Below are 18,233 nucleotides of genomic sequence, written 5' to 3'. Positions count from 1 at the left end.
TGTTAGAAATTTTATTCCAGACAGAACTTCATACAACGCATATTATCAGTTAAGTGTTAATATATTTAACGATGCTCATAGCCTCAGAAAGCACAAACTTCTCAGAAGGCCCAGAATGGCTTCCCAGAAGCGATCTTTCCATCCCCTAGTTCAGTCATCTGAGCTTCAGCCACAAGGAGAACTGCTCTCTGATGTATTTTGTACCTTACACTTTGTACATGGCATTGCCTTCCCATTGGAAGATCTTTCTTTGCTTTTCTTATCTATCAGAGAAACTTCTACTTCAGACCCCATAACTTCTGTTGTGATACCAGCCAATTATTTCAACTCCATAGGCTCACAAACATAGAGCATTGTTCTAAAGTTAAGTTGTTGACAAGGCTGTCCATAACACTAAGCTCCTAAAGCATCTCCAATATCTAGGACACCATCTAGCACATAATAGTCACTCAATTTTGACTGAGTGCTTCAAAGTTTAAATACTAGACAAGGATGTTAAGAAATCCTATGTAATGCCTTGAGCCAACATAATAGGCTTCCACCGAAGAAAAAATTTACTCACACGAATGACACAGCACTGGACTACACTTGTTAATGGACTTTGTAACTCTGGACGGTCACTAAATTATTAAGCGCTAAAACCAGTAGCCAAGATTTGGGGGCATCTAATATTTAACTTTTGGTTTAATTTTTATTAATCAATAAGAAAATAGCTCCTTCTTACTTCAACTTCACATAAACTTGATGAGGTCACTATAAATATTTCATTAAAGGCCTTGGTGCAAATGCATTTCCAGATACAGACAGAAATTTAGGAAGGTTAATTGGTAGTTAATGTCATATATAAAAATTTTTAATCAAAAGTTTCTGAGGATTCAGATTAGTTTAACAATTTCAATTTCATCTTGCTTAGGAAGCCTAGGAACATTGTAACAATAAAATGTAGTATATTCTACTCTATTCCAAGAAGTTTGAAGGAAGGACAATTGCACTTTCAAGCTTTGTAATGATTTAGTAATGAGGTTAAATGGTTCTGAGAAAAAAATAAAAATCCAAGGATGGAATGAAATTTTAAATATTCATATAGGTTTTTGGTTTTGAACTTCATTATACATTAAAAGGAACCACACAGGATTAAAAATATACAGAGAGAACAACATTGAACACACCACATATACCGAACACACTTGCTAAAGGACCTTTCGATTTTAAACAAGTGGGAGGTTCAGACTTTTGTCAATGGGGGAAATTTAGTAAAGTGGGATAAGGATACAGGGCAAACTTACATGATAATAACACATAGGAAAATGAATATAAATGATTAATCTGAAATCTTTATATATGAAACTTAAAGAAGTTAAGGAATAAAAATTTCCAAAGTGATATTAAAGCCTCCGTGACAAGGGTATAGCATTAACTGTAAATTGGAGTCTTGAAAGGATCAACAAACAATTAGTAAAGGGGCAACAAAATCCAAAACACCTAAGCCAATATTGAGCACAAAATAAGTCCTGAGATAATATGTAAGAGAGAGGAAAGGAATTGGTTCATGAAACATTAAACTGTGGGAGGCATGGACAAGCCAAATAACCTTCTTCTCCTTCAGTCTCATCTCAAAAATGGGGAAATACTTCATTGGAAGGCTGTGGGTATCAAAAAATTCTTGTTTCCAAATTATACATGTTCCATGGCATATTTTTTTTTTTATCATCAGGAAGAGACTTAGCCTAATAGTTGGTCAGAGTGCAGATGATTTAGATCAGATTATTTTCTCATTTCTGAGTCTATCCTGTCTGAGCCTCAAGCTTTGAAACAATAATATCATTAGCAGATTTGTATTTTTCAGCATTTTCTATATATTTCAAAGGGATGATCAATATTCCTTCTTTTATAGAGATACAAAATTTCCTTAAATTTTATAAAATCTTGGAGGGAAAAAAGAATAGTGCAAGACAGAAATTTTAAAAATTATGGCAACAAGTAGAGTCAGCATAGGAGTTCTTAATCTAGGAAATAGTAAATTTTCAACAGAGCAAATGAGTTGCCCTTGCATGTTCTCCTAATTGGTCTCTTGATTAAGGCAACAGTATATATTCAGAAAGTACAACTAATCTCTAAAGCTTTGTTGACATATTTGATCCTACTCAAAAATCTCATCCCTTCTAGATTACCATCAGATATAATGTCTTTTAGAACTACTTTGAAGTCCCAATGACATCTTTGTTATATTACTTTGAGGAATAAATATTTGCTTTTTCTACTGTTCTTTGAGTTGAGTCTCAAGAATGATAGCTTTTCTGTCAAGAAGTTACTTAGTATGTGATATTTTCAAAGGAATAGAGAATAACTCTGTTGATCGTTAAATGGCTGAATAGAAATGGGCAGAACCCACTAGCCAGGAAAAGGCAGTTTAGTACACGTGACCACTGACGTCCCATGCACCAGTCAGTGCAGCCATAAAGCCACATTATGTCCAAGACAAAAACACCACAGGCAGACTACCACACGCGTTCTATGATTCATCCACGTACACAACCACTGCAAACACCGGTCCCACCATAATTGTTTTCAAATGAAAGAAACAGAACAAAACAAATCCAAAAACATAATTTTAATGCCCATAGCCCCTTCATATCTAACATGTTAATAATTGCACATCCTCATAGAAAAGAAGAAAAAATAACAGAAAGCTAGATAATTAATTTAAAAAATAACAGGATGCAAGATGAAGGAAATTAAATAATCTACTTTTAAAATGGTCTATAAAAGGAAAAACAATGTGCCAAAAAATATTGTCACTATCAAGATGCTACAGAAAGCTGACAACAAATAAAGAGCGAATAAATAAAAGATGTTTTATTTTTAATAATTACCACGCTCATGAGTGATGACTGAGGAAGGGAAAGTAGTACATTTACAGTAGTCGAAAGAAAATGAAATGGGGAAAAAAAAAAAGAAGTTGAGATTTTGTTTTGGTTTTGCTTTTTGTAAGGAAATAGAAGACGTGTTAATCACTTAAGGCAATTATTTTTGGATGTGTGTTGAGAAAGAATAAAAAAAGTCAAACCAATCTTGTGTTGTGAGATGTAATGAATTCTCACTTCAGAAGGGCCACTAGCACCAGGTTACTTCTGATTTGGGACTCACACATGGTATTCCAATCCAATCTAGCTGACAAAAGGTAGGCAACCTGCTTAAAAACAAACAAAAAACCTGTGTGGTTACTACTCCTTTATGGGAGCTGGTGTCAACAGAGACTTAGAATGATTAATGGAATTATTTCAGGGCTTCTAGAATATTAGGTAGTAACTGCACGAAAAACTGGAATTGATTTCCAATTCCATGACAGGGGAGCAAGACTTTGGAAAGAAAATTCATTCACTTTTAGGCACTTTACAGCTGGAAAATGCCCAGGATTTCTGTGAGAAGATAGAGGCAGGCAGATAATGAGCCTTAAGATTTGTAGTGGCTCCAAGTTCTCCAGATGGGGCCTTCAGGCCAGGTCTTGGAACTGTTAACACAAACATTAGTGATGAGGAGACATTATTTGGCCTGATACTCATTTTCAGAAAATCTGTGTATATTCAGAATGCTGCTACTGATTTTTTTAATACAATTAAATCATCATATGACTAATATTAGATGATTGAACCATATAAGCCAAGCAGAAAATAAAATCACATAAGAGCCATGTTGGTGTAGCAGCATTAAAGTATATACAAATGAGGCTTTACAATATAGTCAGAAATATGCAGCTAATTCTTTTGGCTATTGTGAGAACAAAAATATACAGAGATGATTAGAGAAATTGGTTAACTGTAAAATAATTCAGAAAGGCAAACAGGAGATGGAAGAAATGGCAGATGGGATAAAATTTATTCTGTGCAACACGATTAGTTTTATAGAGTACCCAATGTTCCAAAACTAGCACATTGATAAGATGACAACTCCAAACCAGACCAAACAAACAAAAACAGATAAACACAGAGAGACTTACTAAAACTGAATTAATGTAAAAGTCAAACACAAAAGAATAAATGAATCAAAACAAAAAAATAGGGTGATAAATTTCTTCATAATACTAAAGTGATTGTAGTTATTTCTGCTTTAAAAGACCATGTGTTAATTCTTTTAGTTTATACACACATTTATTTAGAGAAAACGCTAAGATTGAGTTGCTAATTTCCTGCATATGTAAATTAAATGATCAGAGTTGTATAAACATAAAAATTACTCTTCAGTTTCTTTCAGCAAACAATTCAGACTTGCAAAGAATATGTGAGAGAGAAGGCTAATTGGGCTAAGAGGAATGGTGGTGGATTGAAGGAGCTGAAAAAATTGCAAATCTAAGCAAGTAGAAGAAAGTCTGAAAGTCTGACAATTTGCTAAAATGATCAAAGAAAGTCAAGCATTCTCTAACTGGATTCATCTATGTCTTTATAATTTTCATTAGATCTTTCTCTAATATGAGATCTTTATCTACCCAATGAGGGGAAAAGCCACCCATAGTAGGTCTAAGACAAGGAGTTAATGACCTACATGGAAGGTTGGGTTTTGGGTGTAATCTGTGTGAGTGGCCAATTACTAACTTAAATGTGTTACATAGCAATTCAGTAATTTAAAAATAACCTTGTATCTCTCTGGATTGAAAAGATAATTGAGAACTCACTTCCTTCAGGGTATAAAGGTGGTGGGAGGCAAGTGATTCTTTTAACTTAATGATCAATACCTGATCCTTCCTCTGTCACCATCCCAAGTCCTTCAGCTTTGTTTTGTCGTTCAAATGCATTTAGGTCAAGGACACTATAATAACAGAGAGAAAAACATTTAGAAAACTAATAAAAATTTTTCTTTTTTTCAGGAGAACAAGTGCCAATAAACCATGTATCATGACATGTGAATCAAAGGTAAATACACTGAAAACATAATTTAATATCCACCAACAATATTTTCATAGTGGCAGACTTGTCTCTCCCCAGGCCTGAACAGAAATAATCCTCATGAAAGTCAAACATAAGACAATAATAGTTTCAACTTTGGGAGTCTATTACAAAGTTAGTAGACATACTGAAATATAATTAAGATAATCATTTTTTTCCACTTGGAATAGATTATTATATTAAATATGTGTCAGGTTCCTTAGTCAAATACTGTCTAAATGACTTTGAATTTATACAAAATAGATACAAAATAGATAAAAAGATTATCAAAAATTAGTTGGTTAAGGAACATTAAGGATCTTTTATTTGAGGAAAAAGAAAAATGGTCTTCAAGCTCCCAAATAAAACTAATGTAATTTATTTATTCTCTTTTAAAAATCACATACCACTCAGTTTTATGTATACAGCGTATACATCAATAATCCAGGATGCCTATTTAAGCACAAGGAATACTATTTTAAAATATTATTAAATAAGTTAGTAAGTAAAACATAATAATGTTTTACAAGGTGAAAAAAATATACCTATCATTCTATGTTCAAGTGTTTAATCATTACAAACTCTTCCATGAGTAATTTTGCCAATAATGTAAAACTGATACTTTAAAATATACAACCATTGAGTAGAACCAAAACAAGGAAAGTGAGTACTTACCTACATGACTGCATCAGGCCAGCAAGGCTCTGAAAGAAGCCCACATCCTTCTTCTCCTTGAGGTAGTCAAGCATTTTCTATAGTAAATAAACAGACAAACCACATATAGCCACAAAATATAAATGTTGTTTTTTGTTTTTTTAAATTTATTTATTATTTTTTAATAATTATTTTTTTTAATTTTTTATATCATTGTTCATTTTTAAACAATATTTGCTTCCCTCCACCCCCTCAGGTGTAGTCCCCATAGAATTTCCTTCACCAATGCACCCGTGCACCATCACCTCAGACCCCTGTGCTCCTCCCTCCCTCCCTCTGATCCCTCTCCCTCCTCCTTCCCTGTAGTATGGATGGAGCTAGAAGGAATTATGCTCAGTGAAATAAGCCAGAAGGAAAAAGAAAAATATCGATGGTTTCACTTATAGCAGGAATATAGGAGAACCAAATAAGACATCAGTGTAAAAAAAAAAATAACAGTACAAAACACAACAAAGCAAAAACAGACAATTATAAATGTTGTTTTTTTAATATTTTATTTTATATATTTTTTACATCATTTTTCATTTGCACAATGTTTGCTTTTTCATCTTGGTTATAGTCCCTGTACAATTCCCACCCCCCCTTATTTTGACCGTAATCCCTCCTACCCTCCCCCACCCCCGTAGTGTGTCTCTGGCTTATAGTTGCGTGTTGATTTTGACTTTCACTTTAGGGATCATGCTCAGCAAAATAAGCCAGAAAGAAAAAGAAAAATACCAGATGGTCTCACTCATAGCAGGAATTTAGAAAACCTAAATAAGGGACAAGGAGAAAGACTATATATGTTGTTTTTTTGATAAATAGGTAAAGGAGAAGCAAAGACACACTTTCCATTGTAGAATATAGAGAAAAAAATATTCATTGCATAAAATATCCCTAATGTCCCCTTTATCATGAAGTAGGGACAAGCATGTCACAGCAAGAGAGTCACTCAGTTCTAAGTTCAGCAGTATTGTAACATGTCAGTTGATTTACACAAGCACTATAAACATCATAAATATCAAGGGGAAACAATACTCTTAATTTTCTTCTAGTGATGCTTTAAGCATTTGGAGTCAGATACTTAGTTCAAGTTTACTGGGAAGAAGGTCTGCCTGGATATTATTCATAGATTTCTCTCCAGAAATGAGTTCCTTAAACAGCATTACAATTCAAGAGTTCTGACTACCTGTGCCAATGCTGTAGATAGAAATTGTTTCCAGAATCATAGTGTCTAGCCCAAGGAATCGCAGGAATCAATTCGCTATTACAATTTTCTCCCCTATTCTCAGATGATTTCCAGAATTTGTACTCAATTTTTTGGTTAAATATAAATATATAAATAGGGTAAGGCAATTGAAAGGCTCTGTCCTGTTGGCTTACACTATATTACTGTATTTGATGCTTCATACCATAAAGAAACAGCTATTCCCAATGTGGATAAAATGCATTGGAGGTTTCAAATGAGAGAGAGATATATATATAGGAAGACAAGATGATACAAAGCACATGAAAGGTTTTAAGAAAATATACAAAGATAGTGCTCTTCTGCATCTTAGAGGGGAAGTTGTTCTATTTTCAGTGCTATTCTAAATAGGGCTTAGCTAAACAGTCAAAATTTTGGTACTGGTCTTTTGTCTGAAATCAGTCAAAGGTAACATAAAACTTTACATAGTAGAGGCTACACACACACACACACACACACACAAACCTACATGAGCATAAAAATGCACATATAAGTACATATATTACATGATAAGTGTACTTTTAGTTACTTGGAGACAAAAGGAATATATACATCATATAAGTCATTTAAAATAAAAGAGATGGCAATAGAAATTATTTTTTGATAAATACAGTGGAAAGATCAGGTAGGTTTTCTCTTTTTCCCTTTCTTTAAAGTCACATGGGCATCTACTATGGAAATCAAAAAGGACATTTGTGAAAATACATGGGAAAAAGGGCATTTATTGTTATGAATTTTCCTAATTGAAACTTAGCATTCCTTTTAACTATTAATCTAAGCAGCAAATACAGATGGGGTAATCATTGGCTCTGAGTTTGTTACCAGTGGAGACTCTATTGATATTTTAATCTCACATTATAGTTGTTGCAGCTATTTAAAGTATTTAGACTTGTTAGTTCTCCTCAGTAATCATATTAGACCAAGAACTAGATCTATTATTTAATGAGCTCATAAAGATACACATTTTACCATGTCAAAACCCTGTTTTATGATCTTTTGGTAAATATAACTGAATATACTTGGTTTCCATTGTCAACCAGTGCAATTTTACTTTGTGCACTTTTATAAACATGACATCCAGAGCTGTCCAGAGGTGAGGCTTAACTGAACTGTTAGAGGTATTAAAAAGAAATAACTAAGTACCCTGACTTCGGGAGGTTATGTCTGTTTTCCTTTCTTATATCAAAATAATGATAATGTTTACAGAAAAAAGACAGAATTTGAGAGAAATACAAAGATGAAAATTTTCAACTATCATGGGTTGCTATTTAAGCTAGTTTAAAACCTTACCAACTAAAAACTCAACCTTCAAAAATTCTCTGCTTTTCTTATAGTCAAAGGTCATCTCCGAGCATATTCATGGATTTGTCCCTCTGGAATGAATCTGAAGATCACAGTAGCTTCATGGTCATACAAACTAAGTTTTCCATTACTTTTTCTTTCCTTAGATCAAGGGAGGCTTTATCTGCTTCATTAAAACTTTCCCCAAAATGAATGGTTATTAGTCCCATGTTCATAAATCATTCATTCTCATTCATACAGATGCCAACATATAAAAGATAAAGCTGTACCCCCCAGTAGTGCAAGGGGTAAAGTCTCAGTAATATGAAGCTACCCGTAGCCACTGCAGCACAAGTTCGATCCCCTGCCAGGGAGCTACCCACATGGCACAGCAGACTTCTCCTGTCTCACCTGCTGTTCCCCTCAGCAGTGTATTTCAGTAGATCTGCCTGTTCTGCTCCCCATCCTGTTTCTGGTGAATCCTCTCACCCCCCACACCTCTGGCCTACACCCCAGCTCTTGTATGCATAAATAAATAAATCATTTAAAAAAGGCAAAGTTTAGCTATAGATTAGTACCATCTGTCACTTAACTTATGTTTTGTTGTTTCTCAATTAGCGTAATTTTTTGTGAGCTCAAGCTTGCACTGTAGACCACACAAATTGTGTCTCCAGAAGTGTGCAATGCACAATCTGACAGTTTCTGAAAGATTTTTAAAGTCACTCAAATACTCACTCAAATACTCATAGATCTTGGCCTTCAGTTGGATATAAAGATTGCATCCTCTTTTATTTTATTATTATTATTATTTTTTTGTAACTAACTGAAGTTATTAAAATCCCATCCCAGGGCATGTCTAGATTTTAAATAGAACATACTTACAAAACATGGCTGGGACGTGATTTTATCATGTTTTGGAAGACTAGAAAGAATTACAACTAAATAAGTTCTTAATAGTGCATTCTGTTTACACTTTAACTCAGGAGCAGATTTCATGCCAAATATACAACAAAATTCTGATAATCGATTTATAGAGGGATAACACTGTAAAACGTGTTATCAAACTAGGTTTCCTCAGGTAAGAATATTTATTTTGCACAATTAAAACAAATGAAATGGTTTATGTTGACTTAATCACATGGAAAACTATACTACAAATGATAATACATATGACATGATTTCAGACATCTAAAGAGCGTTATAGTGCCTCACACAGGGAGTGTGGTGTAGTAAATGGAGGATTTTGGATACTGGGATGAGATGATCATAAAATAAAGATACATTTTATATAGAAAAGGAAAAAACTTACAACTACTATTTCTTTTAGGATGAGTAAAGTAATTCAATTGGGTAATAATATGGACCATTTGTGTGAAAATGACATGTGAATGGCTTAGAGACATTACCTGCTGTACTGTAGAGTTGCCGCCATTTAATATAGCAATTCCGAGTTTCAAAGTAGCAGCTACCATTGGTCCAGTTTCACCTTAAAAATAGAAAAAAGTGTTCCAGATATCATTTCACCTGCTGAAATAAGCCATTCTACCTCAAACTGTGCACTTTTCAAATTATTACCCTGTGTAATTGTGGAGGGTGACAGACTGGTTTATATACCGAAAAATCCTGAGATAACAGGGAATATATTGTCATCAATGTTTTCACTAAATTCCACTTGACAGAGCTACAATTTAAAATTATATGACTACATAGAAAAAATAAGAAGAAAATGAGCTTAAAATATTGAGACCTAAAATTATTAAGTTTCAAAAATAATCATATATGTTAAAATAACATTTAAGTGACTACGAACTATATAAAATTTTCTTTAAGGAAAAGTTATGTCCTGCCTTCCTCAACAGTATTATGACTGAACAACTTCTATTATCTTCATTTTCTCACTTTTATTTTACTTTGTTTATAGTCTTCCTTTATTTGGATGACAAGTCAGTTTTAATTTATCCAAATAAAAATGACAAAATTTTAAATTCAACTCACTACTAATATTTTTTCTTTTTTTAATATATTTCTTACATCATTTTTCATTTTTGCACAATTTATGCATTTTCATCTTGGTTATATCCCCCATACAATTGCACCCCCCTTATTTTGACCCCAATCCTTCCTCTCCCTGCCTCCTACTATTAATATGTTAACATTATTTACCTCTACTTATCAATAGAACTAATTCCCACTGCAGAAAGTTTTTAATGATAGAGTATGCCATTACTTTTTCATTAAAAATTTAATTAAAATATATTTAATACATTTAAATACTTCTTTTAATACAAAGAAGTTATTAATAATGTGAAACAGTCATCTTGAAATGGCTAGCTTTTCAGAGATATGAAACTACTTAAGTTGTTAATAAGATTCTCTAAAAAGTCTAAACATATTAAAGATATGCAAACTGTGGCCTGGGAGCTCAGTCCTGCCTGTCACCTGTTTTTGTAAATAGTCTCACCTTGAAAGCCCCCTTCTAGGTACTTTCATTCCACTGTGGCAGAGTTGAAGAGTTACAAAAAGAAGGCTCTAAGAGATGGCATAGTTCTTGAAGGTGAAAATATTTACTACCTGGTTTCTCACAGAAAACATCTGCTCTCCCCTGAATTATAAAACCAGCTTGCTAAAGTTGTGTCACATTTCCCAATACTTAATGAACAAAAATAAAATAAATCTCAGCAAGTCCAAAAAAAAAATATCAAAATTGGATTTGGCCAATGAGACCTCACAATTTTATAGTTACCTGACCTAGTTACTAACAAGAAATTCAGGGGCTGAATACATTTGTAGAATTTAACAAAGGGAATGCTGAGAGGCAAGAAGACATCTGAGGAGCCCCCACTGCCCAGGTGGGGTAAGGAGCCTCACCTTTGCTGGCGCTGATGGTCTGCAGCACCATTTCAGCAGCACCGCGGTCGTGGAGCCTGGCTTGCTGGTATAGAAGCTTTTGCTTTTCCATTTCTTTTTCCTGAACACAAATCCCAACCATTTATGTTGTGGCTATCAGTAAGCACAGCAGCTTTTAATAAACCATATTTTCAGTCATCTCTTCATGTATGGGCTCTATGACAACATTATGGACCATTTCAACACCAACAATGTTATTAAACAGATGTTAACATAGTCAACTCTTGGTTTTTCCCTTTATGTTTTTCTTGATAGACTTTTGGTACTGGTTTATCAGGATGAATTTCTCAATTGTAATTATTTGATTAGTCCAAAGCCTGTATCATCATTTTGAAGTACTGTACTTCAGCACTGAAACTTGCACTTTCTGAACAATATATTTGTGCATAAGTTTGTCACATTTTTTAATAATCTCCCATGTCATGGCCATAACTTGATACTGCTCAGCAAATGGCTCCAGTTGCAAGTTATCACTGAATGACAGAAAAACATTAACTGAGACATGTTGAAGTTTAAGCAAAGTTGAAAGCTGATATGGATAAAAAAAGTAGGCTTCAACTAAGTAGTGACTTATGGTACAGGTCTCCCCAGTCACCCCCAAAGAATAAAAGAAGCAATGTGCCTTTATATTTTGTAATACTCTGGTGGTAACAAACGATACTGCATGGCGCTGCTAGAGCAATGGCTGGAGTTTGTTCTTTTCCGCTTAAACTACCACTGAAAACATAAAGAAGAAAATAAAAATAAAATATAAAGGCACAGCAAGTTCAAGATTGGTAGGATCATTCACTTGAGCTATCCAGTTCGCTGGAGAATTGAGACGGAACCAAGCAGTATAAGTTGCAGAATGAAAGTTGCATAGAGCCCTATGATAGCGAGTCCATCAAATGGCGTGGTAGAGAAGCTTGGTCAATGGGACATGAAACAGTCACTTAGTATCATGTCCATAAACACAACGGCCAAAACATATATGACCTAACAGCAGGAAGAGCTGCAGCAGAAGTAGCCAGAGTGACAGCTTTGCTGCCATAAACTTTCCATCCAAAGTACGGAAAATAGACACTGGAAGATGGAAGAGGTTTAAAAAATGAAGGCTTGCTAGTTACAGAATATGAAAAATAAAGTAAACTAAAAGAAGGGGGAAAAGAAATGGGCTCAAACAAATGAAAAAAGAAACCTTTAAATCAAAAGCAACCAACACAGACATTTATGCTGTTACCAGAGAGTTCTCGCCGAGGCTGGCAAATTTGTTTCTTAAATCTTTGATAATATCGTGCTGCGAAAACAAAATTGATCAGGGTTTTTTTTCACACTATAGTTAGAGCTCCTGTGGTTAAATTTTTTATTTTTTCTTAAATTATGTGATAGGCCTAAATGGAAGCAGAGAAAAGAAAAAGAAAAGGCAGCTTTGCTTTATATGTAGCCATGCTAACATCTAAAAGGTTTGCCTTCATGTTTAAACCTCTTCCTGTGAAGTCAAAAACAAAACGAAAACAAAAACCACACAGACACACAAAACCATATTGTCATTACAACACAGTTTCAGAAAAACTGAAAGAAGACCCTTTGTCTGCTCTTCAGCTGTTGTTTAACATTGGTGAGCAACATTTGATTCTTCCTTTTAGACCCAACAATCTTTTGCTTTCTTCCCATTGCCAGAGATTTATCTGGAACTTCCATTTCTGAGCTTAACCACTCCTTTTGTGAAAGAATTTTTCCATAAGAAAATGATAAGAAATTATTGCCTGAAGGAATTGGCCTGGCATTTTCATCAACTAAAGAGGCAAGAGAGAAAGAGCAATCCTGTGGAACCAATGGAACATATAAAGATATTCATCAGGAAACCCAAATAAGAAGAAGAAGGTTTTATGCCATATAATCTTGAGGGGGGGAAAAACACATAAACACAACAACCTTTGCCATTTGTGCTCCCAAAATAAGTAAACCAGGTCAAAAGTTGCCAGGAAAATTAGCACAATAGGTTGTAAGGTCCCAGTACTCTCTCCTGTAACTAAAATCACGCAAGATGGATTGGACACCAGTAGAATAAAAAAAATTGTCAGGGTATCAAATTCCTTCTTTAAGAAATAAATTCCCTGGGCAAAGGTAACTCTCATTATTCTTATATAATATCTAAATTTCAATAATAATAAATCTTTCAGGGGAGATGATGAGCCTTATTTGAAAAAAAATATTGCACTACAAAAGATATGCTGATCAAGGAGCAGGAAAAATTATACTTCATAAAGAGGCATCAGCTGACTTCACTCTTGAATTTCCTCTGTTAGATTGAGGAGGAAGCTCTCTTTTCAAAAGATCTTTCATATTATTTCTTTCGGGTGCTTTGTCCTTTGAGAGCTGCTTCTGGGTTTGCAATTTAATCTTGTCACTGGAAATTTCATCACAACATAAAAAAATAAAACCGTGAAAGCTAAACCAGAAAGTTTCCAGACAATAAAATGCTGGATTATATGGAAAGGAAAAAAAATTATTTCATTTCAAGTTTATTGCAGATTAGTTTTTCTAAGTAAACTGGTGGCAGATCTTTTAAAAGTATCTTAATACTCAGGGAAATAGCACTTTGAAAGTAGCTATTTTAAAAGTGCAGGGCTCTTCCCTATCCCAGATTCTACCTAAACTGCCCAAGTGTCTTAAGTAAACATTATACCTTCAGCATGCACTTCAGTCTCTAAGTTATTCCAAGGTTACAAAGGAAGTTTTAAGGGAGGAGGGTGGGAGAGCAATTTCACAATGTGAATTTTCTCTTGGACAAAAAGTTCTGATTGCTGAAAGCAAGCAAAAGTTATTAACTACTACCCTAATAAGATTATTATGAGTTTTTTCAAGGCCAAGGGTGAACATAAATCAGACCCACATCCAAATCAAAGGCACTGACTGGAAGCATTCAACATCAGGATTTGCTTTTAGTGTAACCGGAGTTTCTGAAAAATCGCTTATACTTATCTTCTATTTTGTCTAAGAATGCCTGCAGTTTTTAGCCCTTCATATAGGGGAAAGTAGAAAGGCCTACAGGAAAAAAAAAAAAACACTCAGTTTTCAACAACTTGCCTTATGTAAGAAGGAATATTGAAACAAGAATAAAACCTGGGTAGTCTAAAGGCAACAAGGTGATTTACACTATTTCTGAAGGACCTTCCTCAACTACATGGACACTTGGGACACATGTGCATCATAGGCTGACACTACCAAACCTGTAATCTGTGCATAATGCCAACTCAATCCAGTGGACTTGCTTTTTCTCTTTGTACTTCCAAGCTTTCAGTTTTCCCTAATGTTTTCCTCTTAAACTACAAGTGGTTGCTAGCTATAAGTGTGTAGAAATATCCATGAGATAAACTCTTTTAAAAAATATTTGCCATAATTAAGTAATGCTTTAAGCCAGCATTGAATAGTCTTATGTGTCATCTGAAATGTAGTCATACATAACATAAATTGATGCTGAATCTCAATATTACAGAAAACAAAAGATGGAAGACTGTGGAAGATTCAATTGGATAACTAAGGACAAAGTTGAAAGGCAGTGAATGATATTAACAATTTGGTTTCTGACACCAACAGGCCAACTCAGAACAAAAATATAGAAAAGTCACATTCTCTACTTCAATTAATTTTGTTCTGTACTCCAGCTTCTGAATCTGTAGATTGGCCATACTCACAGAGTTGACTCACAGTGCTAGGGAAACACTTAAAGAGGACAATAACTTTAATAATGAATGGTTATCAAAATTTTAAAATTTTATATTATAAAAAATTAAATAAATGTATATAGAATTTTCTAGAAGAAAGCTCCCTCAGGATAGGAGTTATAGCTTGTTTTGTTTGTTTGTTTACCAGTAATACATACATTGTATATCCAGTACAGTTCCCTATTTATAATAGATGTTCAAGTAATTATGAATGATAAAAATATGTGATATCATAAAGCATGAACGATCAATTTGAAATTTTACAAACATCTTTTTACTTGAACAGCTACAAAGCTAGTAAAATATGAAAAGTTTATTTAGTTTGCTTTCAGTTTAAAATTATACACAAGTAATAATTCTTAAATTGTAGTTTTTAATCTTATTGTTTTGTCTGTACCTTTCCTTATCACTCTTTTTCTTTGTTACTGAGTTATCAAATATAATAATCTTCCATACTTCAACTTCTTAATAAGGTAAGGATTTATATGTCGATAAATGTTTTTCTAAAATATGACAAACACTAAAGCAGAGAAACATAGTTCAGTCAACATAGTGGAGGCTATGAAGTTAGGAGCTGCTGTGTAGTACGACTTTATAGTTAACTTCTTCCTGTATCTCACATGCATTTTAGTTGGAATATTGTTTTCCCTTGTTTCAGCATATTTATAATTAATTAATAGTATTCTAAAGTAATAAAATACAGTTGAGTTGAAATAATTTTCTATTTCAGGGTTCTAGTGACAAAATTTATACCCCATACCACAATGAAAATAAACCAACACATTCCACTTACAAAGTATAAAATGAGAAGGAAGAAAGAGTAATTCTAAAATCAGGAGTGGTCAAACTAGTGAAATTAGGCTGACTTATCATGAGAGAGATGTGGTTTATCCTAAGCACAAAATTGGTTTAAAACAGACTTCATTTACCTATTTGTTTAAGCTTTAAAGGCAGAAGATACTGCTTTAAACAGAAAGTGAGTGTTATTAATGTTATTAATACAATATGACAAAAAAACAGAGTAAGAAAAGTAAGGTGACTGATGGCCTCTGATAAGGTAAGGTATGGTTACATCACAAAGGTCCCAGAGTGCTGAAATAATTGTTAAGAAAAAGAGACATTAGAATATATTTGATCAGAGAATGGATCATAACAACTCATTACTTGCATTTGAAACTGTTCCATTCTAGTATTTCTCATGCCTACACATCTAAGATTCACAAATGATTATTAATCCTACCTCAAGTCAACTATTGAGAAACAACTGCACTTTGAACATTTGATAGAGTCTTTAATTCTCTGCCAAAGGGTACCTTTGGCAAATTCTCTGCCAAAATCCTGAAGGATTTTTCAGGAGACTCACTTTAAAATATCTAGCCCTTCATTCTTCCAGACATGTGGTGCTCATCCTATACTAAGCCATCCTCAGATGACACCTATATTACCAGACCCATTGTATAAAGTCTCACATGATTACTGAGAATCTTTTTAATATTTCACGTATCTGACGGGGGGGGGGCATGCTTTAGGAATTATTGTTTCTCAAAACAGAAAAGCTATCTCCATTTTATTGATACAGTAAACAGCTACATGTTGGCCGCTAGAAAATTTGGAATCAGTAGTGTTCACAGATTGCAAGAAATTATCAAGATTCTGGCATGGGGTTCTGGATTGATTTCATTTTTGGAAGGTTTCATTTTGTGTCCCTCCCTAACCCCTTTTCTTTCCTCACACATTTTTTTCATCTAACTGTATTCTGTATAGTCATGATGCTTTAAATACCACATGAAGAAAAGGTGCAAGCTGGACATCATTTTCTTAAACATTTTATTGTGATGTTTCCATTATAAAGAAACATGGAATTTATGCTCTTTTTTGCTCTTTCACAGAACAGAAGTAATTAAAATGTGTATGTTTCTATCAATATTCAGAAAAAATATGAAATTGCCCGGACAAGTAAAAAGAACTCACAAACAGTAAACCAGGTGATTTTTAAAGGTGGATATGATCCCCTGAGAATATCTATTTCAAAGCCTTAAATTCAAAGAATAAAAATCTGAGGCAGAGAAATCAAAGGTGACCTGCTGAAGGTCATCCAGTTAGCTCTTGGGTGTGTTTGTATAGTTCTGTGCTCGAGTAAACATGTGTCTATGAATATCCCGGACTTGATTTTAGTACGAAAGTGAAAAAGATTAAATTGAATAATAATAATATAAAATACATAATGAGCTTATTATGCAATAGGCAATGTTCTAAAACTCTCTATATATTAAAAATTAATATTAATCACAATTTTATGATGTAGATACTATAATTAGTCACATTTTATAGCAAGGAAATTGAGGTTTAAAAATCACACAGCTAGATGGTGGAACTTGGATTCAAATATGGGGGGTCCATATAAGTGTCTGTTCTTTCAATGATTCCACCATATTCCATTCACTCTATATAGGGTAGTCAAGCATAAACTTCAATTGGAATGATAGTTTAAATTATACACACAAAGTAAATTATTGTGCACATTAAAAATGAATGATTACACGTTCAAACGTGTTTGTTATATTTTAGGTCTATAAACTCATATACACAAATTAGGAAATACAATAGAAAGGACTGTTTTCTGGGAATTTTCCTCATACCAGTACCAGTAATCCACCTTGCCCTACTCTACTTCTCTCTGCCTTGCTTTTGAGCCAGGGTGGCTGAGAAATGCCTTGTACCATCACTGTGGTTATAAAAGTTGACTGCAACCATCACTACCACCTACTAAAGAGACCTTATGCTGAAGGATAAGCGGAGACTGCCTGGAAGAGTTAATATCAGCAGGAAATATGGAGAAATTAACTTCCTATAACCAATACCAGACAGGAGGTGAAACATAACCAGCAGATGAAGTACTTATTATTATTTCCCAGGAGGCAATTCCCCATGATATATATGGTTGCTTAGAGACATCTAACATGACTGGTTATCTAGCTTCATCACTGAATAGCCACAGTCAGTGTAAGAATGCATTATCTTATATTTTCTCTCCCTTCCCTGTGTCTGTTCCCTTTTTCCATCATGCTTACCTCCCTGGCATTCTAACATCCCTAATAAAGTGTTAGCACACAATTTCTATGTTCTATTTTCTAGGGAATCTGGGTTTAGATATACGGACATTACTTGAGATCAACAATTTTAGTGTATAAAAATGCAGTTGGCAGATTGCAGCAACAGGTGTGAGTATTGGAGAACATCAGCTGTCAAAAGTCCTTCTGCCTTTCTCCTTTACAATTCAATAATTTAACAAGCCAGTCAACATTTTAGCTCATATTTTGGATACCATAGAATTTCTGTACTAGGAAGTAAAGAACTGCAAATTTTTTTTTTTTGATAAAATGGATAATTGTTTCAATGGTCTACATCCGTTGTTTTATATTTAAGGAAACTTTTTGGTATGATTCAGGAAGCCATTCTAATTTATAACTGTATTTCTAT

The 18,233-nt window shown here is 33.9% G+C and overlaps 1 protein-coding gene across 1 annotated transcript in view; it reads right to left on the bottom strand.

Annotated features, from left to right (window-relative positions):
* Positions 1-18,233, bottom strand: part of RYR2 (ryanodine receptor 2) — a gene marked incomplete at both ends in the record, with an annotated part of 627,990 nt that overhangs the window by 52,973 nt on the left and 556,784 nt on the right. Inside the window, 4 exon segments of the mRNA XM_084254295.1 lie at positions 4,730-4,803; positions 5,595-5,671; positions 9,546-9,625; positions 11,008-11,107. Coding sequence (XP_084110421.1) covers positions 4,730-4,803; positions 5,595-5,671; positions 9,546-9,625; positions 11,008-11,107 — 331 coding nt within the window.

This window comes from Talpa europaea (assembly GCF_964194135.1).
Source record: "Talpa europaea genome assembly, chromosome: 14".
NCBI classification, from domain to species: domain Eukaryota; kingdom Metazoa; phylum Chordata; class Mammalia; order Eulipotyphla; family Talpidae; genus Talpa; species Talpa europaea.
This window is presented reverse-complemented; position numbering and strand designations above follow the sequence as displayed.